General features: G+C 55.2%; 8 protein-coding genes across 8 annotated transcripts; 5 read left to right on the forward strand and 3 right to left on the reverse strand.

Annotated features, from left to right (window-relative positions):
• Positions 1–67: 67 nt before the first annotated feature.
• Positions 68–3,496, forward strand: VDAG_05453 (uncharacterized protein; the record flags this gene model as incomplete). Its single annotated transcript, XM_009652348.1, has 6 exons — positions 68–176; positions 854–1,382; positions 1,752–1,858; positions 2,072–2,399; positions 2,489–2,535; positions 3,087–3,496. 6 exons carry the CDS (start codon positions 68–70, stop codon positions 3,494–3,496), a joined length of 1,530 nt encoding a protein of 509 aa, XP_009650643.1.
• Positions 3,497–3,943: 447 nt separating this feature from the next.
• Positions 3,944–5,197, forward strand: VDAG_05454 (uncharacterized protein; the record flags this gene model as incomplete). Its single annotated transcript, XM_009652349.1, has 1 exon — positions 3,944–5,197. The coding sequence occupies one exon, from the start codon at positions 3,944–3,946 to the stop codon at positions 5,195–5,197; it is 1,254 nt and encodes a 417-aa protein (XP_009650644.1).
• A 1,636-nt stretch (positions 5,198–6,833) lies between these two features.
• Positions 6,834–8,583, forward strand: VDAG_05455 (gamma-glutamyltranspeptidase; the record flags this gene model as incomplete). Its single annotated transcript, XM_009652350.1, has 2 exons — positions 6,834–7,204; positions 7,269–8,583. 2 exons carry the CDS (start codon positions 6,834–6,836, stop codon positions 8,581–8,583), a joined length of 1,686 nt encoding a protein of 561 aa, XP_009650645.1.
• Positions 8,584–9,274: 691 nt separating this feature from the next.
• Positions 9,275–11,029, reverse strand: VDAG_05456 (pisatin demethylase; the record flags this gene model as incomplete). The annotated part of the gene is made up of 5 exons (XM_009652351.1): positions 9,275–9,391; positions 9,445–9,915; positions 10,022–10,084; positions 10,135–10,302; positions 10,355–11,029. The coding sequence occupies 5 exons, from the start codon at positions 11,027–11,029 to the stop codon at positions 9,275–9,277; spliced, it is 1,494 nt and encodes a 497-aa protein (XP_009650646.1).
• Positions 11,030–13,096: 2,067 nt separating this feature from the next.
• Positions 13,097–15,649, reverse strand: VDAG_05457 (uncharacterized protein; the record flags this gene model as incomplete). The annotated part of the gene is made up of 2 exons (XM_009652352.1): positions 13,097–15,409; positions 15,473–15,649. The coding sequence occupies 2 exons, from the start codon at positions 15,647–15,649 to the stop codon at positions 13,097–13,099; spliced, it is 2,490 nt and encodes an 829-aa protein (XP_009650647.1).
• Positions 15,650–16,795: 1,146 nt separating this feature from the next.
• On the forward strand, positions 16,796–18,791 carry VDAG_05458 (acetylxylan esterase; the record flags this gene model as incomplete). Its single annotated transcript, XM_009652353.1, has 4 exons — positions 16,796–17,326; positions 17,377–17,537; positions 18,332–18,601; positions 18,734–18,791. 4 exons carry the CDS (start codon positions 16,796–16,798, stop codon positions 18,789–18,791), a joined length of 1,020 nt encoding a protein of 339 aa, XP_009650648.1.
• A 1,230-nt stretch (positions 18,792–20,021) lies between these two features.
• On the forward strand, positions 20,022–21,194 carry VDAG_05459 (alpha/beta hydrolase; the record flags this gene model as incomplete). The annotated part of the gene is made up of 2 exons (XM_009652354.1): positions 20,022–20,848; positions 20,927–21,194. The coding sequence occupies 2 exons, from the start codon at positions 20,022–20,024 to the stop codon at positions 21,048–21,050; spliced, it is 951 nt and encodes a 316-aa protein (XP_009650649.1). The 3' UTR covers positions 21,051–21,194.
• A 456-nt stretch (positions 21,195–21,650) lies between these two features.
• VDAG_05460 (12-oxophytodienoate reductase) lies at positions 21,651–22,943 on the reverse strand (the record flags this gene model as incomplete). Its single annotated transcript, XM_009652355.1, has 2 exons — positions 21,651–22,625; positions 22,686–22,943. 2 exons carry the CDS (start codon positions 22,941–22,943, stop codon positions 21,651–21,653), a joined length of 1,233 nt encoding a protein of 410 aa, XP_009650650.1.
• Between the last annotated feature and the right edge of the window lie 271 nt (positions 22,944–23,214).

Here is a 23,214-nt window from a genome sequence, read left to right on the forward strand (position 1 = left end):
CTTCTCACTTCTCTCTGTCTTCATCCGCTGTGCCCATTCATCCCTAACGGACTAAGAATGACCTAGCATGGCCGAAATATTCAGCCTCGTCTCCGCTGGCGTGGGCATCGTGGCGTTCATAGGCCAGGTGTCTGCTACTCTTGAAAAAGTGAGCGATGCTCGTCGGTTCGTCAAGGGTAAGGCTGCTGAAGAGATCGCGTTTTTCCAATGCCAGCTGCGCTTCCTCAAGGAGATACTGCAGACCTTGCAACCAGAAGACGACAATTCTATAGACGTCCTTCTGACGGACTACCACTGGCATCGGTTCAATACCATACAAGCATCCTTGGGCAATCTCCCTACAAAGCTGCATGAAAGACTTGGGTCCTCTACGTCAGTACGTCGTCGAAATTCGACATTACGTGGCACCAAAGTCGACCAACAGCTACGAGAAGAAATAACAAATATGAACCAAAAGGTCATGGCCTTGATTCAGATCATTTTTGTATATACGTAAGCAGATGTATCGACCGCAGTTGGATGGCGCAACTCATTGGGTATTACAGTGTTATTAAGCCGCGCCAACTTTCACCGAAGCCTAGCATCGAAGTCCATGAATTGCCGCAAATCGAGGTTCCGATAGAAGATCTCTGCATCACTGATACTACAGCTGACAACATGATACTTGTTCAATCCTCGACCGAGCAAGCTGGGTCTGAGACAGTCGCTGTGAACAAGACCGAAGAAGAGGTTGAAACAACTTGCAAGCCCAACACCCTCACCTCAAAAACAACCAGGTATATTAGACGACCGCGTCGAAATGATTTCTACACTTGCAGCAATCCAGGCTGCTGCTGTAAATGTCATATCACAGCAAAGATCCAGAGGAGGTTCTGGGCGTTCGAATACACACCTCTGTCCATTTATCTCAGCGACTGCGACGATGACCTGTGCAACTCTCGAAGGATGCGTCTGGGTTTTCGGGTAGCCTTTTCGCAGTATGGCATTCCTTTTGCTGTATTAATGGGATTCGAGGCCATCTCAGAGGCAGGGATGCGTACATTGCAGCCTACGCTCCGGACCCAGCAGGTCGTCAAGTATGCTTCGCCAGGCTTCAAGATATTGTGGCTAGCGACCCAAGATTCATTAATGTTGACCAAGCTCAAGAGCAACTTTCGGACTTCTTCCGACAAGAACCCACGGCGAGAAATCACGTCGATCCGTCGGGCAGTGGTTACCTCGAGGTACAAGTCTCTCACCAGTTGTGGTACTCAGCTCATAATAATGACTTCGGCACAGGCTTTGGTCAAAACAGTTGCGGGAATTGAATCCGTGGGAAGCTATCTTGGTCTCGCAACGTTCATTGCGGACGAACTGGGTTGTCCACAGAATGCAGATCCAGAGTATGTCTCTTTCGACGACAAGAACATGGGCAGAATGCTGACACTGAAACATTGTTTTGGCTGTCTGTGCAGAAATGCAAAATCACGAGGGATGTGAATATCTCACACAGCTTCTACTGAAATGTGGCTATGATCCAAGCAACGTTGCCTGGCAGTCTAAAAAGTTTACTCGATACAGCTATGGGATGATTAACGGCGGATCAAAAGACCCAGCGTTGATCGACTTTTGGTCCACACTAATTGCAAACAGTCCAGGTTAGCTCCAAGACTGCTTTGCCACAAATAAGTCTACGCGATTGCTGATCGGCTTTATTTCAGGGCTTATTTTGCCAGGACTTCTCGAAGCTATATTGAATAAGTCCATTGCAGAAACAACCGTGTGGATTCACAGGACGCCTCGTTTGGAGGCTTGCACAACTCACCTGGGTCAAACCCCACTGCACCTCGCCGTCGTCGACGATCAGATCCTGGACCCGGTATTGAACAGTGGACATAATGTTGATGCTAAGGACAGCTTCGGATACACTCCCCTTATCTACGCAGTTAGGTTGGGACGAAGTTATGCAGTATTGAGACTGTTGACTCATCGTGCAAGTCTTCCTCGGACACTGTTAGATGGCATTTCGTGGTACTGATGTCTTCCTGCGGTGACCTCGACATGATGTCTAACGCCCTAACTCTAATTCAAGGACTCCATGGAGCTGATGTCACACAGACTCTTATTGGCCAAATGGCGCATTCACATTTTGGTTTACATTTGTCACGCCGCTCTCAGAATCATCCGGACCACCAGATCTACGACATGCTCATGGAACGGTGGACAAGTTCTTCGATCAACAAGTCGAAGGTCAACGGCAGTACCGTCATGCATGTAGTTCAAACAGTGCAGCAAGCGCGAAAGCTTGTCCAAAAGGGCTTCAACGGGTTCAATGCAGGTGACATGAACGGGCAGTTGGCCGTTCATAGGCATGCTGCCCGTGGACGAGACTCTCTCGTTGGCTTTTGTATCGAGCACGGGTCAGACTTGGATCATAAGGACCTAAAAGGGCTCACTGCTTTTTCATCATCCGTCTAACCACTGACGTTACCTTTTTGCTGCGGCATAGCTTCGGGCATGCTTTCATCCAGACGCATTTTACGCGCCGGCGCCAACGTGAGAAAAGGAGGCAGGTGCAAATGCGCCTGCACTTCCGCCGATATCGGCTGTTCATCTGCCGAGAAACGGATTCATGGGGATCTCACAGAGCCGAGCGATTCCAGGTGCCCATCATGAATTATCGACCTTGAATACCAGTCTCTCCTAGGCGATTTTCAGGGCGCTCAGCCAAGCTGCACGGCATTACTTGGTATGATTAGAAGACTGGAATTCGATGCTTTGGGCATGACACATGCCTGCGCCTGTTGCTGAAACACCTCCTTTATGACACGGGTGAACATCAGCATTGACGAAAACCATGCGGAGAAACCAGACCTTTTGAGGTGTCTCGAGAACAGCATGATGAAAATCCGTGAAAGATCTTTGTCGTTCTTGCAGCGTCAATTTCTGCTTCGATCAAAGAAATCTATGGTGGACTTCGGAAGCTTTTGGAGTGATTTTCATATTTCAGATCCCCCTAACGTAAGCAAAAAACATTCGTTTCAGTGTATCAAGCGTTGCTGATCATAGAGAGTTTTCATCTACAAGCAATTATCGATGGTCAATAGATTCCGTCAAGGACGAGTTCCGTACCCTGCCGACGCCCATATCTCCATCGCGGCTTTGCCGGCGACGCCGAGGTGATGATGCGGCGATCTACGTTGGGTTCCTGGAGCAGCAATGGACCAATCTTTCGAGTCAGCCGTCGGATCTCTTCCCAAGCGGCTGGTATCAGAGACGGATCATGTGGATTGTCGAGGTAATGCGGGTGTACAAGGTCAGTGTCGAAGAAGCGGCCCAGACACTTCGTCTGGGAGACGCACGCATATTCCAGCCGTACTCCAAGAACCCAAGCACGCAACATGAACGGGACATGTGGGCGACCCACTTTGTCTCTTCTGTTGATGAGGCTGTATCCGTCACAGATGACAGCGACAGCGACGACGAGAACTGGGAGGCCTGCAGCTCATCAGACTGATGTATGACCTACTTGGAAAACAGCAGGGGGGTAGTGTACTGAAAACTTGGGAGACACGTGCGTCCGTCCAGCAATGAAACAGGACGTGTTATACACGACATCGTGGGTGAATGGGGATGCTCAGGGGCCACACTCTAAGTCGATGCCATAGAACGAACGGGCCACACTGGCAAGGGTTCCAGGCTCGTTGACGAACCGTTTAGATTCAAGCCTGCCTTACCGACCTGGATGGAGACTTTATTCGAGGGTCCGCCATCAATCTGATACGAGGAAATCGCCCCATGGAAGGAACTCGCCAAGGTCTTTCCGGCGGCGCCTTCTGTCCTCTACCGTCAAAGGAACAATTCTCTCCATGTCAGGTCTCACCTGTTCCAGTGCAGCTCTTTACAAAAAGCTCCCAAAGACCACGACAAGGACATTTTTCTCGAGCCGAGTCTGACAGTCAAGATGCACATCGCCCTGCTCCATTTCCTGCTGGTCCCCGCACTCGCGATCGCAGCCCTAAACGCCACGTCGATCCCCCGCATCTTCCTCTTCGCCCTTTTAGCCCACCAGGCATGGCTCACGACGCAGACCATCGAGGCCGCAAGGCTCGGCACGGCCGCCGGCTTCCCATCGCTGGACACGCACGTCGCCGACATTGCCATCAAGATTGCCATCCTCGTCACTCTCCACATGGGCGTCGTCCTCTTCCTCGAGGGCATCGTCCTGCCCAAGCGCGACACGTGGGCCGGTCAGGTCAAGGAGGGCTACAAGATGGTCTTCAACGGCAGACGCATCGGCACCTCCCGCCTAGCGCCCCAGGTTCCCATTCTCGAAAGCGAAGCCATGACCCTCGTGACGCGAAAAGATGACGAGGTCTCGCTCCAGCGCCAGCAGCAGTCGCGAGGAGGCAGCTTTCACGACCGCGTGGGCACCGTCCGGCGCGAACCCCGGCTCCGCTTCGTCCTTCGTCGCCTGTCCCTCGCGCTCCTCCTCGCGCTCCTCGAGTTCGCCGTCAAGCCGCCGCTGCTGCGCCTCTATCTGCCCACGACATACGATGACTTTGCCCCCGCGAAGGAAGTCTTCTTCCGCCGTCTTCTCCTGCCCGGCCGCGGTCCGACGCCGGATGCCCACGAGGTGGCTGTGAGGCTGTGGATGACGTTCGAGACGACGTGGGCGGCCTACTCCTTTTACACAATCTGGCACTCCCTTGCTTCGGCCGCAGCGGTCACCGCGGGCCTCGACCGGCCGCACGAGTGGCCGCCGCTGTTCGGGGACATCAGGCAGGCGTACTCGCTGCGGCGCTACTGGGTCAAATTCTTCGACCGGCTGATCTACCGAACCATGTCGGGGTACGCAAAGTTCGCGGGCCGCTGGGTCGGGCTTTGCGACGCCGCGGGCAAGGCCAGGACGGCCTGGAGCCGGTGGGTGTTGAACGGCATGGTGTTCATGCTGAGCGGCGTATTTCACGCCTGGGCGGCCAAGTGGCAGGGCTACAGGTGCGGGTTCTGGGAGGAGATATGGTGGTGGGCTGCGAATTTCGTGGCCGTCTTGGGGGAGACGGTTGTTTTGGACGGTCTGCGGAGAATCTTGCCGCGATGGTACCATCAGATGGCCGAGGGGAGGGCAGCCAAGATTGTCGGAAGGTTCTGGGTGTGTCTCTTCATCTTTTGGGCGTCGCCGAAATATCTCTACCCCGTCATGATATGCGGCGTCTAGTCAACAAGTGAAATAATACAAGATGCACTCGGTCAATTGCTCCTCAATCGTCTCAGTCATGTTATGTAAGTTTACAAGTATGCTTGACGTCGCGATATGCTTGCACGCAACTAGCTCCGGAAAGATTGGCTCAAGATCGCAACGGGGTAGCAGCGGCCAGAGCGGAGACGAGGCTCGAGTCAGGCACTAGCGGGGCCGGCATTCGTGCCGCTCGCTATTGAAGATGGCAAAGCTGGCGGTCATGTCGAACGGTAAGCGCAAAGGGTTCTGGGACATGGGTGGAGTATCGTTAACAATGGTGGCTACGATGAGCGGCTGCTAGGTGTGTCGAGGAGGGGTTCCTCGTTTTCGTGCCCGCCTGAAATCGGACGTTCTTGGCTATGGCGCACTTTCGTTGACATCTGCCTAGCCGAGCCTTGGGTTCTTGGGTTCGAAGGATCGTGGAGAGATTTCTGGGCATCATTGACCTACCTTAGGGACCAGGTAGGGAAGGTCGGGAGAGTTAGGATGCGGGGATGATAGCCACGCTTGTTCTGTCGAGTCCATGAGGACATTTTCGTTCTCTCATGAGTATGCAATGAGATCTCGAGGAGAAGGCCCGCGTAGATGGGCTGACTCTTTGCAAGAAAATTTCGTCGATCAAATGCCGATGCCACGAGAACAGAGCCCTTCAAGTAAGGCTGCGGGCTGACTCTTTGCAAGACAGCTCCGTCGATCAAATGCCGCCGATGCCACGAGAACAGAGCCCCCTCAAGTAAGGTTGCGGGAGGCTTTTGCTCAACAGGCGAGCCAGGGGAGTTCCAGCGACGTCAGCGAACTCCATCTGCAGATACAGCGATGCCACGCCCAAAACAGCAGGTGGCAGCCCCCCCGCATGCGCTAACGACTTGGACCGGCAGGGGCCGATTTGCTAATACGCGGCCAACTGCCAATGCCACTGACGTAACTCCAACCCGCCGTCCCCCGCACCTCAGCAAAACACCAATGGAAACCCAAGCGAGCCCGCGAGCCCAAGACTGCTCCTCCAAGGCTGCAACGTCACTTTTCACCACCTTCAACCCTGCCTCCCTGAATGCGGTCTTTAGGGCCTTCAGCTCACAGAGCCCACGCGAATGACTCGATATCACCGCTATCGGCGGGAGCAATGGCCCTTGACCCAGCAGTCTGGCATGTCTAGACACGCATGTATGCGATCCTACAATGCAACCTGGTCATCACGCGATAGGAGCTTCTTCGCATCTCCGACCACCCCCCAAGCTCCTCCCGCAAATGCCCCTCATCGAGCAGCGATCGGCCGCTTCTGAGTGAACCATTGTCCTGTTTCCGCTTAGTCCGACACCCCGTTGCCTGGCACCGGCCAAGATGATGGGCCAATTGCTACCAAGGGCGCGACGCGGCGTGCATCGAGCAACCGGTTAACGATCCTCTTGGGGAGTCTTGGAACAGGCGACCAATGCAGATGGCCGGGTCATTGGCATCGGCCGTGTGGTAAGACAAGGGCATCCTCAAAAGAAAAGCGATCCCCGAACCATCTTTGAACGAAGCTCGCCCGTCCCACAGTCTTCTGCTCCATCTTTTGCTGCGGACAGCTTCTTCTTCGATAGCGGATATTGTTCTGTCCCTCTTCTGGTTCGAAATGGCTCCTGTCTGGTCGACTGTCCTTGGACCGCTGCTGTTTGCGGCGGTCCAGCCCGCCTTGTCGTCGCCGACGTGCAAAGGCGAGCCTCGTCGCGGCGCCGTCGCGTCGGAACTCGACATTTGCAGCAAGATTGGTACCGATTTGCTAAAGGCCGGAGGTAACGCTGTCGATGCTGCTGTCGGCACAACCTTCTGTGTCGGCACTGCGGGCATGTACCACAGTGGTCTCGGAGGCGGTGGTTTCCTCGTCGTTCGGTCCGAGGCAGGCGAGTACGAATTTATCGACTTCCGAGAGACCGCCCCGGCTGCTGCGTACGAGGACATGTACGTCGACGATCCGGACCAGAGCATCTACGGAGGTCTCGCCAGGTATGTGCAACTTTGAACCATGCTCAGCGCTTGGAAGCTCTTGGGGTGCTAACAAAGGTCTCAGTGGTGTTCCAGGCGAGCCCAGGGGCCTCGAGTATGTCCACAAGAAGTACGGCGCGCTTGCGTGGAAGGACGTTCTTGCGCCCTCCATCAAGCTGGCCCGCTTCGGCTGGAAGGTCAACGAGGACCTCATCTATTACATGAACGCTGTTGGCGGGACTTTCTTGACCGACGACCCTACCTGGGCCATTGACTTCGCTCCCCACGGCAAGCGCCTCGAGCTTGGCGAGACCATCACCCGCAAGCGATACGCCAACACTCTCGAGACTCTCGCCGAGGAGGGCGCCGACGCTCTTTACACTGGTGCCATTGCCAATGCCACCATTGCTCATCTCCAGAAGCTCAACGGCACCATGACGTTGGAGGATCTCCAGAACTACACCATTGCCCACCGCCCCACCGCCGAGATTAACTACCGCGGCTTCAAGCTGACCAGCGCCACGGCTCCTTCGGGCGGTATCGTGGTCCTCAGCGCCCTCAACGGTGCCGCGGGCTACGAGAGCTTTGACGATCCTGAGCAGGTCAACCTGACCACCCATCGTCTCGACCAGACGACTCGCTTCGCATATGGCCAACGCTCGTCCCTCGGTGACCCCGTCTTCGTCGACGGTCTCACCGAGTTCCAGGAACGCATGATCTCCGCCGAAGTCGCCGCCGAGGTGCGCTCCAAAATCTCCGACACGCAGGCTTTCAACATCTCGTACTACGACCCCTCTGGTCTCGAGTCCCTCGAGACCCCTGGAACCTCTCACATTGTGTCAGCCGACAGCTCCGGCCTCGCCGTCTCCATGACGACGACCATCAACCTCCTCTTCGGCTCGCAGGTCATGATTCCCGAGACGGGCGTCATCATGAACAACGAGATGAACGACTTTTCCATCCCAGGTGTAACGAATGCATTCGGCTACATTCCCAGCCCCGCCAACTTTATCCGCCCCGGCAAGAGGCCCCTGAGCTCCATGTCGCCCACCATCATCGAGACGGCCGACGGCAAGCTGTACATGAGCATCGGTGCGGCAGGCGGCAGCCGCATCATCACCTCGACGATCCAGAACATCCACAACGTCCTCGACAAGGGGCTCAACATTCACGACGCCCTGGCGTTCCCGCGCTGGCACGACCAGCTGTCGCCGGAGAGGATCACGTTTGAGTGGGCGTACGACAACAGCACCGTCGCGTTCCTCAAGGGACTGGGTCACAATGTCACCTATGTCCGGCCGGGGCAGAGCTCGGCACAGGGACTGCGGCTGTTGACGAACGGGACGTTCGAGGCTTCGGGCGAGCCGAGACAGACCAACTCGGGGGGCTACGCGGTGTAGATGTGTTGGGACGTACATAGGTAGAGGGTAATGATATCTATTTGATGTACTTTGTTTTACGTTGTTCGTGCTTGCCTTGTGTTTGGCCCTGCGACAAGCTGGAATGTCATGCACTGGTGGTCTCCCTACGTTAAGTTGGGGGAAATAGGTTCATGACCTCTGACAAGTCACGACCCAGTGTACAGAATTCATTGTGCTTCACAGTTCTTGGCGGCTGGAATTTCAGCACTGAGACGCAGGTCGCGGTTTCGAGCATGTCAAAGGAATTTGACAAAACGAAGACTCGCAGCTCATTCGAGCTGTTCCACTGTCCTGGCTCAATCTCGTGTTGTCAACGACCACCATCTTCTACACAGGGAATAAACAACAAACAAGGGTCCTGACCCTGTCGCTGGTCAAATCGTTCGTCCAGAAGGGGGCGCAGTCGCTATGAAACATTCAACCCTGCGTACAGTGCAGGCCAAGGTTTGGAACTCTTTCTCCAACCTTTGGAAAGCCGATCTGGTAATCACTCAAGACAAGCAAACTCACAAACCCCAAGCCGTCTACAGCAGCGGGACAAACGTATTCATAATCTCGTGTACTTCATTGGCTTGCGCTCTATAAACGGATGTAGTAGATAGGAACAGCATCGCCAAACTCCGCCAGCCAGAAAACGGCTGATGAGACCGGCTAATAATCGTCAACACATCTAGGCCGCCACCGGTTGCACAATATCCCTCTTATCAAACGTAACCCAGAAGTTGTTTTGCTTGACGAACCAAGCATTGACAATCTCCCAGTCTCGCGACGGATCTTGAAAGTTGATCTGATACAATGGTCAGCTTTAGAAACCAATAAGCTCATCACCGGAGTACTCACGTCGAAGCGTCTCAGCAGACTCGGTACCACCTTGTAAATCTCCAGCAGACTGATGTTCTTGCCGATGCACGTGCGGCTTCCCATGCCGAACTGGAGCATCGTTCCCTTCATCTCCTTGACCCTCCTGTCCTCGGATTCCAGCTCCTCCTTGCTGAGTTCTGCCGGGTTCCTGCCCTGGCCAATCAGCCACCTCTCAGGCCGGTATACCTCGACGTCGTCGCCGAACACCGCCTTGTTGCGGTGAATCACCCACGCGTTGCATCCGACAATCGTGCCTCCGGGCACGAAAACGCCGGCAATCTCTGAACCGCCGGGCGGCACGATACGCTCGAGCGGCAGGCCAGGGGCGGGATGCAGTCGGAAGGCCTCGTTGACGCACGCATCTAGGTACTCCAGCTCTCGTGCCTCGTTCCAAGTGACAAGCCCCGTAGTCGTGTCCTCGAACTTCCCCTTCCGCGCAGCGTCGTCAATCTCGCTTCTTAGCGATGCCAAGGCAGCGGGCGTGCGCAGCAGGTAGTAGAACACGGCAGAGAGGGTGATTTGCCGTCGTCTCAGATCCAGCAAAGGCCATGCTAACAGCCATGGTCTTGACCAGAGTGTCGCTCATGAACTCAGGGCGGGACTCGCGGGCGGCAAGAAACTTGGACAGCAGGATCAGGCTGCTGCTTTCTGCTTCGCAGCAGCAGTGACAGGGAGGAGCGGCTTCTCCTGGTCCAGAAGAGCGGGCAGACGTTCAGACATGCGAGCGCGGGCAAAGCGGGCCACGGGGAATGTCGAGTCGATGAGCCCCCATTGCGAAAGCTTGAGGTAGACGGGATTCTTCAGGAGCAGGAGGTCGAGGAAGGGAATCTGGCCGACCTTTATGACTGCATTAGTAACGCCGCTTCCACGTAGCGGGTGGACGACCTACCGGAGCCACGTAGAGGAACAGTTTGCCGAGGTAGTCGACAATACCGTCAATGTCCTCGTTCTTCTCGACAAATCCATGACGCTTGCTGTAGGTGATCTCGCCAATGACATCAAAGGCATAGAATTGCAGCCAGCGAGTAAAGTCACATCCCTCAGGCTTCCCTGCGAAGAACTTCTCGGTCTGGTCGAGAAACAGCTTCGTCGTGTTGTCGACAAAGGGTTCATACTGAACAAGGGCGGACATGGAGAAGGCCGAATTGACGCAACGACGGAACTGCGAGTGGAAGCCATTGTCGGTGGTACTGAAGAGGGACTGCAGTCTGTTGCCCTGTACGATAGACTGTTGGACAATGTAAAAGTCAGACTTGACGAAGCCCTTGTTCAGTCCGTAGATGGTCTTGAGAGCGGCGGGATCTGCAAAAGACAGCGTGTTGGGGCCGAGACGGACAACATCGCCGTGTTTCTTGTGGAGAGCAATGTGGGTGTTTTCTGGGCGTTGACCCCAGACATCGTAGAATCGCCACCAGTCTGTCAAGGATGCGAGAAAAGGGCCGGGATGCTTGTTCAGTCCATTTCTGTAACGATTCCTCACAATCCAAGCCAATAGAAGTGTGGTGGTAATAAGAGGCCAGTGTTGGGCAAAAGCCTCGACTATTGACTCTGTGATACCGTGCATCGCGACACCCTGCTTGTCAGCGATATGGCCGTACGGCTGCGCCACTCAGTGCTGTCAAGCTGCGACAAGGCCCCGAAGGTTCACGTTGCGGCGAGAAAAAACGTGGGAAGTCGGGACAAAGATAGCGTGGGCCACAAGGGGGCTCTCGAAGGTCTCACACCAAGCACAGGCTAGAGTGAAGTAGTCGGAGGCTCGTACCGAGAGTTGGGGTCGAAAAAAAGCTGGGGTCAGTGGATGGAGGCTCTGATGGGTTGTGTGTGTGGGTGGGTGTGTGCCAGGCTATTTAAAATGCCATGGTCGAGAAGATGTCTGCTCTCGGATCGAAGACGGTAATAAGCGGACACATCAGATGAAATACTGTCAACCCGAGGAAGAGGGGCTCCTGACCAGAAGATGCGAGGACTGACGACAATACATGCGTCAAGAGTAGCAACAAAGGTGTTCTGGCAGGCAATGCCGAATGCAGGGTGACATGCTTCGGCGGCCAACAGGGAACGTGTCTCCGGCTGTTCGTCGCTCAGAGCGTCGCGAGGCTGCCACACACACATACACCCCCCTGAGCTGAGCCCAGCTTGAGGCACAGCACAGCAAACACGACGAGGGAGGGGGGCGGGGCGCGAAGTGTGTGGCCAACGGTCAGACCAGCGCATGTCATCAGATCGGCATGATGCGTCGCATGGAGTCCGAGGTGTGCAGCAGGCCCTCAGACGAAAGGGGGGGGCCGAGGTGACTTGGGTGGAGAGATTTCGGCAGATGCACCGGATGTCAGAACTTTATGACAGGGTAGAGGGACAGAAAGAGATGGGAGTCTGGAAGGGAGAAAGATAGAGAGAGGGCGGGCTTTGGTATCGTAATCTCATCACCCAAAGTTAGGTAGGTAGGTATCTGCATGGTGCTGCGGCCAAGCATGATAGACCCATGATGGGTCACGATGGAGTCGTAGGAGGAACCACGGCAGTTACCATCGCCAATTACTTGCCCCCAAAACTCATCAAGGACCCCCAAAACCCCGGTGGGCAGTCACCACCCCCGGCCTGTCCTTTCGCTTGCCTCCGCGAACCAGAATTCTTCCCCGTCCATCTCGCCTTCCTCGTGCCGACTTCCTGGGCCGAAGGTCCACTCTTTTCTCGCACCTACTGCGCCTAGCTACTCCTGCTACTGACCAAGGCCTGACGAAGGAACGCTCCACACCACCAACTCAGCCGCCAGCACTCGTTCGAGGCACGCACAACTTGTCGCCCACTGACCAAAGATGGATTAGGGAGAGGGGTGGGCAGCCCCCCACAATCCCCAGATCTCTGTGCGTACATGTCCCTTGCTAGGGCAGGCGGGTTCGCGGTCTCGAGCACTGGCGAACGCCCCAGATTTCCGGGCTCAGGCGTCGTCGGAGTTTCCCCGCGACCTAGCCTTCAATGCTCATGGCTTTGCCTCTTCGATGACCCCTTTGGTGCAACTGGCACTGGCGATCGGTGGGGCCGGCACGAAGGGATGGGCTTTGGTGCGGCGGAAAACCCGAACCCCCTTTCACTCTCGCCGCTCTGCTCCATTCCCGTCACCACCAAAATCTGCCGAAAACCCTCCATCCCACTTCCTCCACCGCACCGCCAGCTCATCCGCAGGACAATGCACCTGGTCCTTCGGCAGATGTTTTCTCGACTCAGAACGTGGCCCGAAACCGAGACGCAATTCCAGGCCCCCACCAGAAAGACTACAATACGCTCTCTTCCCCCCCACTCACCATCTCGCCGTAACATCCGAATACCGTGATATCTCCAGATCCCATCTCTGACAGTGTCGCATTGCATTCTGCCAACCTTGAGACGGTCCGACAGACCGCTCGGACAACGTGGTCGCTTGGGCCGCCGCCAGTCAGCCGGGTCACATGCGTCCTCGCCCTCTCTGTGGCCGTCAACCCCTTTACTGTATATCGGGCCCGAAGTTTAACAAACAAGGCCGAAATGGGTATCTTTACTCTTCATACATCGTATCTGCATAGTCGCGACAACACACATGCTCGTTGCGACATCAAAAACTCCGCCTCGTCCAGGTGAGTCCAGGGGAGGTTACTCATCGCCGATACAAATACTCAAACGAACGCCGCAGCCCGTCAGGCATCCTCCTGCCGCCCGCCCGCTGCTGAGCTTCCGCCGCCGTCTTTAGCAGCGCGATGACGTCCCACACGTCTTCAACGTGGTATTTCATGGATTCCGCAATAGTCTCGACGTCAGGCTTCTGTGAGTACTTGAGCGCCCGCAAGACTCGCTTGAACACCTCATCCGGGTATGCTCTGCCCGAAGTGCCTGAAGTGCACGGAGGGGTCGGTACGCTTTGCGGCACCTCGAGAGGGTGGTAGTGTTCACTGCTGCCGCCTCCTTCTGCCGGGAGGTTGGCCACTGATCGGTGTGCCGGCCGTCTCGTGTCGCGTGCCGGGCCTTCGGTGAACCTTGTTACTGATTCTATGCATCGCCGCTTGGCCTCTTCCCTCGCCGCTTGCTTCTCATCATCGTTGCGCTTTCGCTTGGCTTGCGTCGACTCTCCCCGCTGAGTATTCTGAAGGTTCTCTTCGGCGAGCCTGTCCAAGTGATTTTCTTGCCTTGTAGTAAGCCGGTTGACCTTGTCGATCTGCTTGTTCAGAGCCGTATAACTGTGTCCTACTGCCTTTTGGAGCTTCTGAATCATGACGTCCAGACCATGTCGATCAAGCATAAGAGGCGATGCATCCGTTCCCATGTCCTGTTGTTTATTCGAAGCACTGGCAAACTCCTCGGCCGCGACCCTCTCGAGTCTCTCAACCCAGACAAGCACACGCCGCAATAATTGCAATGTCTGACTGGTGTGCTCGGCATGTTCCGGTATTGCGTCCAACCGCCCCACTCCAGCTGCCGACGCTCCCGCGATGAACACGAGCTCTACCATGGAGATTGCGAGAGGAATAATGTTGCGGGGTATGTCCACGGTTACTTGACGCCGCGATTTAGCTGGCGTGTTACTGCCTGCTCCGAGCCTTTTCGTCGGGACTTCTTCGACATGGATGACGACGCCCTCCATATAATTGGGCGCCAGACTTTTGTCATTGCTGTCGGTGTCGCCGAAGTACCTGAACTGTTCGCGCGTACCTGGTCTGCGCGGTACCTCCTTGCAAATTTTGGCCAGGAGTAGCATCTGTCTTCCCAAACGACTGCAAGTGTCGCTCTCGTAATGCATCGCGACTGACAGAGGGTCTTCAGTGAGTCTGTTGTTCCAAGTCTCCATGCCGTTAATCCACTCTGGACTACTCAGCAAGTCGGCTATGCGCACAAGATATTTGCTCGAAACAAGTTTCGTCAATGGAGAGAAGCGCCTTGGATCGAATGTGAGTAGCAACGAAGCGTCTGGGTACGGCTCATGGTCTTTTGCGACGACAACATGATTCTGCTTCGCTCGTTGGTTTACAGGCATAACCAGCACCTGTGCGTTCGTTCGAGGCGATGCAGGACCGTGTGGCTCGGTCCCAAGTACTGGGGACTCAATGTCATGGGATGTCGAATTAGCTTGAAGAGTTCGGCTGCTGCGTCTTGGCTTGGGCATTTGCGCATGCCCACACTCTGTTGGTTCCGGCGTGACTGGCGCCACTGTCGCAAGTCTCTGTGGATTTTCTGCTGCCTCTCCAGCTGAATCTGCGCTGGGCTCATCAATACCATCGTCATCAGAGGGACCTGGATTCTTGGAGGGTTGTTGTCCAGGCTGGCTCGGGACAGCTTGCTCTGTCAGGTCCATTGTTGCTTCTCTTGGTTCGGATTCCCTTGGTACGGAACCATTTTCAATATCTCTGCCTCCAGCCATTGTTTTCCCTGGTGCAGAAGGCGTTATATCCTGTGCTTTCCCGGGCCACTGCTCGGGATCCTCTTCTTCCATGACTGTAACACGTGCGTGTTCGACTGTGGCGCGTGCTGTCTCCCGCCGACTTTCTCCAACCATCAATGCTCCATTGGTGCGTGATACGCCTCCTTCGCGATGTTCTTCCAGGAGGCGAGCCTGAGCTGGCTGCGAAGGTAGGTCATTCGACTCGATCGGGGATTTGTCCGTCGGTTCGATCTGGCGTGGCGGCTCGCTTTCTACTTCGTGTTCAGCAAAGGGCTGTGAAATTTTTCTTTGTATTCCTGGTCGTTGCGAAGAATTCAGAGGAAAGGGACTGGGTGCTGCCGGTCCAGAGATCCCTTGTGGTGGCACAGCGAGGGCAGAGTTCAGGTGTTCCAGGTTCAGAGGAATAAACAGATCGTTTTCGACGTCATCCATCAGGGGATGCCGCTCAGCCTCTTTTCCATTGAGCTGCATTCTTTGACGCCGGTGTCCGCTTGTTACAAGTTCGGTATGTGGCAAGCTTCGAGGACGAGGTGTTGTCTAGGTAGGCCAGCATTAGCATCATGTTCGACCAGGCGGCTATCCATCGCCGGATCGACTCACGGATAAGACAGTGTTCGGTATATCGTTAGGTTCGTCATCGCTTGAGACGTCCCCATCGTCCGGTGCAGGCTTGTCGGCTGTGGCGAGGTGCATCGCCGGAGTGGAAGGTTCATCAAAGCTGCTGTCAAATGTGTTAAAGAGTGCCCTGGTCAGCTGGGCTATCATTGGGCGAGCCATGGTTTCGAGTCCGATGCCTCGACCTGCTACTTAGTATCGTACTCTAAGGAAGTCCAAGGGCGCGGTTGAGCGGTCATGTCGTTACGATCGCTGAATCATGGTGTCGAGGCAGTCGCGTAATGCGGAGAGGTAAGATTGACATCACGGCGTTCGACATCAGTAGCGACTGGCAAGGTACCTGACTGACCAGGCAGGTACGCCTGGAGGGGTTCCTGCAAGGGACGGGGAGCTTCTTTGGTCCAGGGATATCATTGGCTGGCACACGGTGGTCGGCACCTGCCCCGGCACAGCTCCGTGTGGGTGGCCGCCAGCTTGGTGATTAGCACTGTATCCGTGATGGCTTCACAACACCACCACCATCTGTTATCGACCGCAATAGATGTCCTGCGGTTGAATAAGTAACCTATCGTGCTTTGATGGGCTCCCCAAGTCAGCTGAACGGTCACCCAGCATCGAGACAATCTGTGACCCATAATCATAGGACCTATAGGTTGTCAGTCTGGCGTGGGGCCTTGTCCGGAGCATCAGAACCAGAAACCTCATCAGAATTGGTCTGCAAACGGGCCCTACGCTCTATTTCAGCCGGCCGGGTCAAGTCTCGTTCCTGCTACAAGCGCGCATTTCCAGGTATTTTGGTCACCTGGCTGTTTCATCATCCCTAACACCGTGGCAAATGGACCTGAAGCCTTGACCCGGGATCGGCACTTCATCATGCGGCTCATCTACACCACACGGGACTTGGCCCATTCTGTGCAACCTCCCCGCAGACGCCTGATCCTGCGGACGAATCGAGCCCCTTCAAGCATTGTCTCGTCCAAAGAGGAGCATGTGTCGTCTGATGCTGCTCCACAAACCCCGACCCATTGACCCCCTTTCTATTCCGGCTGAATTGCCAATGACGATCAATCACCATGGGCTGAACCGTTTCGACACAACACCACGGGGCTCTCGGCTCGCCGGAAGTGCCCTGTCGTGACTCCTTGGCTCGCCCGTTCTCATATGACAACATTCATTAGGAAAATGTTGAGACTACAAATTGACCTCCTCGCCCATTCATCTCATCTTATCTCGGTCCATCCAACCAGCCTCAGCATCCCTATCATCAGACATCAACACCGCGCAGTCGGTCCCTTCGCAGAATTCAACATGATTTTCCTCGGTGCCACAATTCTCCTGCTCGGCCAAGCGGCCGCCTCGCCCATGGAGGTCACCGCCCGCCAGGCCAACTGTCCCCCGATCCACGTCTTCGGCGCTCGTGAGACTACCGTTTCGCCAGGCTTCGGCTCTGCTGGCACCGTCGTCAACTCCATTATCCAAGCCAACCCCGGCACAACCTCCGAGGCCATCGTGTATCCGGCATGCGGCGGCCAGGCCAGCTGCGGCGGCGTCCAGTATGCCGACTCGGCCCGCCAGGGCACTGCTGCCGTGGCCACTGCTGTGAACGCCTTCAACCAGCGATGCCCAGACTCGCAAATCATCCTCGTTGGCTACTCTCAGGGTGGCCAGATCATGGACAATGCATACTGCGGCGGCGGTGACACGAGCGCCGGCATCACCGACACAAGCATCCCCATCTCTGCATCAGCACAGCAGATGATCCGCGCCGCTATCATGATGGGCAGCCCACGCTTCGTCGCTGGCCAGTCTCAGAATGTCGGCGATTGTCTCGCCCAAGGCGTAAGCGTACTCGTTCCATTGCTCCTGTGATATCGACTAATACTTGTCAGTTCGCGGCCCGCCCGGCCAGCTTCCAGTGCCCCTTTGCGGCGAACATCCAGTCGTACTGTGATGCACCTGACCCATTCTGCTGCAACGGCAACGACGCTGTGCGTCACCAGCAGTATGGCACCATCTATGGCGCAGAGGCTTTGACCTTCGTTAATAGCAAGTTGGCTTAAAGGGTGGAGGACCAGGACTATGTTTTTTTTTAGTTCATACCCAAAGCTTTATGAATTGATGACTTTGACTTGGTGTTGGTCCATCGAGAGCCTGCGATTTCGATGTTTATTGGTTTTGCGTAGCGCAAGTGCAACACCTGATCGTCTGATTGTCCACATGATCATCAACAAAACCTTCCAAGTTCTGCGGCACAAGGCTGCAGCTGAACGCCCATCCAGCCTTTCAAGAGCAATAAGGCTGTAGATGCCGATTGTGGTGGGGACAAAGCGTCAGCCAAGACGAGAATTTGGTACATGCCTGGCCAGTGATCCTTCGTCAACTTGGCGATCCCCAATTTTGGTTCTAGTAAGTGAATGTGACCAAAATCAGAGGCCACACATGGATTGAGGCCCGTTAGTCTGAATAATCCAGGCCTTGGCTTTTGAGTTTATCGTCATTCGCCAAGTAAGGCTGACCTGTCCAACATCAATGCAAGTTTGTCAGTCTTCATGGCACCATCTCATCAACTCTTGCCGGAACACATTCTTATGATCTTCAGCATCTCATGAGTAAGTGAAATCGCTGTATCCTGATTTCCATTTGATTTTCTGGTCTTCTCGAAGCTTCACAACACATCTCCAACATGCGTGTTCCATCGATCGCATTGGCGTTTTTTCTGGCCACCACAGTGCCTTCGGCACAAGCAGATGATGGTGGCCTAATCTTCACTGGCCCAGATCCAGATTCACCCCTCAATCTCTCTTCAAACGCCATCAGGATCTCCTGGACAATTGATCGAGCTAGGAGCATCGGCAACTGGCAGCACTGGCGCTCCTTCGACCTGCATTACATCACCTTGACCAGCGGGGGCACGACAGTCGACTACACCATCGGCAGGAACGTCAGCATTCCTGACGGTGATAGCAGCTTCACATGGGATCCCTCGAGCATCTTGCAAGGACTTAATGATAGTGGTAACGGTGATCTTTGGCTCGAGGACGGCGAGGAACACTATTTTGAGGCGCGGATCAAAAACATGGGCAGGTGGGGGGCAACGACGGTGCCGAGCGAGAAGTATGCTGTGGAAGGCTATGATCGGATTGGAAGCTTGGCTGCCCAGTTGAATTGTTCGTTCGTCAAGATGGCGGTTGGGCTGGCTATTTCGGGGGCTTGGATCGCCCTCTTTTAGACCAACTGATGCCGTAGGTCGGCTTCCAGAGTACTGAATGAGGAGAAATGCTTCAGCGAGCATAATTTGGCGTGATAGGGCTGGCAATTCGCTTCAGGCTCCGTGTCAATGATTACATTGTAACCTTTGTCAGAATGAATATTAATGTCTTCGCCATTGTCAATCATGCATATGGCCCTATCAAACTGTGACCTTTTTTCAATGGTTCACTCAGCAAGACTACCTCGTCAACCGTGTTCAATCCATCCTTCCTATCTGCGCAAAGCAACCCATATGCTCCGTTCTCCGTACCACGTCGCGATTTGCCATTCCTCTCTGCACAGAGCTTGGTGTGGCGCTGTCTCTTTTCGAGGGGACTGGTACCCTGCCGTTGTCTTTTCTTGCCTGCAGGGCGAGGAGCCTCCTCCGGAAACTCGTCATTGCTCAGCGCATCCACTTCTGCCGGCGGAATCGGCAGGAGTGGCAGGGCGGACCGTCCTCTCGCTGTCAACGCCTTTGTTTTCAGAGCCAGAGCCTGCAGAGTTGGTCGAGCTGGCCGATGTGTCTCCCTTGACTTTGCCAGACGACCCAACGTCCATCGTCTGTTGTGAAGATCTGACAGGAGTCTGGTGTGGGGGCTCGACGTGGATTCGTTGAGCGGATCCGATAGATGTGCACCGTCACGATAGTATGATTGAACTCGCCTGCGAGAGTCCCTTTGTGGGTGTAAGCTGTACTCAGGCCCTGGTCGAGGAGTCTGACCCGACAGTTGGCGAGCTCCGCTTCAGGGGCGACGATATGGGCAGCCTGCGGTGTGTTTATGAGGTCATCATTCTGGGGGACTACGTTCCGAGTTGACGCCTCTAGCTAGATCCTCCAATATAAGATGAGGCTCAATCAAGGAACAAGACGTGTAACTTGAAGTGCATGTTACTTAGATGTCCACGCTGCCTGCAATGAGACTTGAGCCTACGACAAGTCGACTATGGGTCAATTGCAAGGTCTCTATGTATTTTGCCTGGAGGCGAAAGGCAATATACGTCATGTGTGTCATCCGTGAGGTTGAGATGGTCGAACCAACCTGGCATGTGATTGGTCTACTATCCTGAAGGCTGGCTTATACGACCAATGCGGCGATGATGTATGAGAGCCGCATATACGCGTACACGTGAGACGCTCACACTGTAAGCAACCGCTTGGTTGCCTGAATGACGGCAACTTGAGTCCTCAGGCTGCGATTGAGGATAAGAACATACAGGCGACATTGAAACGCGGCTTTGTTCGTTCTTGATCTCGAAATCGCAGCGACCACACAGATAGATCGCAATGTCGATTCCCACATACAAGCTGCTCCGCCGCGCCTGCCATCACTTGTCAATCTCCCCCGGTCGCAGGTTCGCAACGACTCTAGCAAACACGCATTGCCAGGAGTTCACCCTCCCCGATGGCCGGATTCTAGGGTTCGCCGGATACGGCGATCCTCGAGGCCAACCTCTCCTTTACTTCCACGGTTTCCCTTCCTCGCGCCTCGAGGCGTCAGTCATGGACGACATGGCTCGCCAACGCAAGATCCGCCTTCTGGCTCTTGACAGACCGGGCTTCGGCCGCTCGTCCACCCAACCAGGACAACGAATTCTCGACTGGCCGGCCGATGTCGCCGCTTTCGCAACGGGCCAGAACATTGAGCGCTTCGCCGTCATGGGCGCCTCTGGCGGTGGCCCCTACGCACTCGCTTGCGCCCGGGCGCTGCCCCGCGAAATGCTCACGGGCGTGGGACTCTTCGCCAGCGGTCCACCTTGGTGGGCAGGGCGGCAGCACATGTCTCTGACCCGGAGGGTGACAAGCCGAATGGCGAACCAGTGGCCGTGGGGCTTGACGATCTTGCTGCAGGGGCTCGTCGACACGGCGAGATGGCTGCTGGGCACCGCAGTTATCCGGAAGCGACTCGATGCATGGCTTCAGGGCGAACGAAATAAGACTAAACCCGAACCCACTTCGGAAACATCAGAGCCGCAGCGGCCCATCTCGGAAGCGAGAGACAATCTGCTGCGAATGCTGATTGACGAGCCGTTCAGACAGGGGTGCGAAGCGACGGTCCATGAGGCGAAGCTCCTGTCGGCCAATAGTTGGGGCTTCGACTTTGAAGATGTCGAGTATGAAGGCGTGCATGTCTGGCATGGAGCGAAAGACAAAAACGCACCGATCGCCTTGATACGACACATGGTTGACAGGCTACCACGCTGTAGGTTCACGGAACTGAGCGATGACACCCACTACACAATGTTTCAACATATGGCTGGGGCACTGGACGATCTTATCCCGAAAGAGGCCACACGCTCCACAAGCAAGACATGATTATTATTAAGATATCAACCAGCAAAGGCAGTTTGGTTGGCAGATGGTTGTCGACGTTCACATGCATGCACTTCGCCACCTCTGTTCCCCCGACCTAATCAATGTTGTCTTGGACCAATAACTATGAAAACTCTCTTTTCAAACATCGTCAGTTGCAGCGGACCCCGAGGCTTGTGTTTCAACCAGGGTCGGTTCGCGACCGCCTCAGCGGCGCCCGGAATCGCTTGTGTCATTCGGACCAGAGCATCAGCCTTGCCATCCTTGCTCTGAAGCTCAGTATGACGCGGTCTCGGCACAGGCGTGGACCATGCCCACTTGCACATGCTCCATTCTGAACTAGAGTCTGCAGTGACCGTTGCTACAGTGCACTCCCTTTTAGTCATAGGACAGCTTTGTGGGCAGATTCTGGAAGCTTGTAAGGCTTGCGAGTCATGAATGTCGGCGCACCATGTGTAGCAATGCAGGGGGAGGGGGGGGGAGTCAGGCATTGCATGAAGGCGATGTCGGCAGGGCTGGATAAATTGCATGACTTTACGTCAAAGCGACATACGCGCTGCATTTCTTGAAGTCTAAATTCCCCTCCCGTTCTGAAACAAATGCTCAGTTGCTATAAACTGGGTAGTCGGTGTACTTGATGGTGGGGTCCTCGAACGGTCCGTAAAATCGGCTGCGATCGTAGTCGGCCAGCGGTAGGCCCTTGCGCAGCCTCTCAGGAAGGTCCGGGTTACTGATGAAGTACCGACCATAGGCGATGGCGTCGTACTTCCCGCTCTCGATGACGCCCCAGGAGTTCTGGTCGTCAAATCCACCTGCCGAGAGGAAGGGCGTGTTGCCAAAGATCTTGCGAAAGCCCGAGAGGTCGACGTTGGGCAGGTTCCACGAGTTGAGAAATTTCTGCTTCTCTTCCTCGGAGAAGATCTGCTCGTAGCGGGGCTCGATGAAGCTGACGTAGGAAAGGTTGGGAAGACGCTCCTTGAGGCCCTGGGAGAGGTGGTTCCACGTCTCGACACGCTGCTCGCTGCGCGCCTGGTTGAAGAGGCCAAAGGGCGACAGGCGGATAGCGAGGTTCTCCTGGCCAACATCCTGGGCGAGTTTCTCCATGAGCTCAAACACAAAGGTGCATCGCTTCTCGGGCGAGCCGCCGTACGCGTCGGTCCGTTTGTTCGAGTTGGAGCTGAGGAACTGCTCAGGGAGATAACCGTTGCCGGCGTGAAGTTCAATGCCATCAAAGCCGACCTCAATTGCCCTCTTTGCGGCATTGCGGTAGTCCTCAATAGTTCTCTGGATGTGCTCGTGCGTCAACTCAATGGGCGGGTGGTCGGCTATTTTGACGGGAGTTGACGTGTGGGGTGGAGGGTAGGCAAAGGTTTCATTGGGATCATCCCATGGCACTGCCGACGGAGCCACGATGGGTGTTCCCGTGTGGTGCGGGATGTTGGCACGGCCCGAGTGCCAGAGCTGAGCGTAAATGAAGGCTCCTTTGGCATGGACCCCCTCGACGACCTTTCTCCAGCCCTCGGCTTGTTCTCGAGTGAAGATGCCGGGGACGCCAGGCATGCCATTGCCCTTGAAATACTATTGTTAGTGTATGACACTTGACGAAACAAGTTTCAGTATAACAACTAGCTTGCATACCTCGAGTGAGGGGGGGAGGCCCTCAGAGATAATCAGGCCACCATCCGTCGCGCGTTGAGAGTAGTACTCAGCCACGACATCATTAGGAAGCCAGACGCGGTTCGGGTTCTCGAGGGTGGAGTTGACGTTGACAGGTGTTCCGCGGTTCCGGGTCAGCGGTGCATGCACGACTCGGTGCTTGAGCTCGATCTTGCCATTGGCGATCTTGAGGGGCTGGAAGAGCTGGGACTCGGACCCCGTGATGAGAGCGTCACCCATGTTTGGCTCGAGGTCTGACGGAAAGCACGGCCGCGTTCGTTGGTCTGTATTGTGCGCTCTGACTTCGTGAATAGAAGAACAGAGTTTTCACACCAAAATCGGCAAGGTGCTGTGCGGTGATAGGTATCAGCAGGTGATATGCAACAGATGTGACAGGTTACGTCGCCAGAGCATCAGCAAAGAAGGGCAATTGACCTGGAGGCCAGTAGATTTATGAGAAGACTCAAACTGATTCTTCGGGATGCCCCATCATTTCTCCCCACACTATGTC

Source organism: Verticillium dahliae, genomic scaffold, assembly GCF_000150675.1.
Source record: "Verticillium dahliae VdLs.17 supercont1.10 genomic scaffold, whole genome shotgun sequence".
NCBI classification, from domain to species: domain Eukaryota; kingdom Fungi; phylum Ascomycota; class Sordariomycetes; order Glomerellales; family Plectosphaerellaceae; genus Verticillium; species Verticillium dahliae.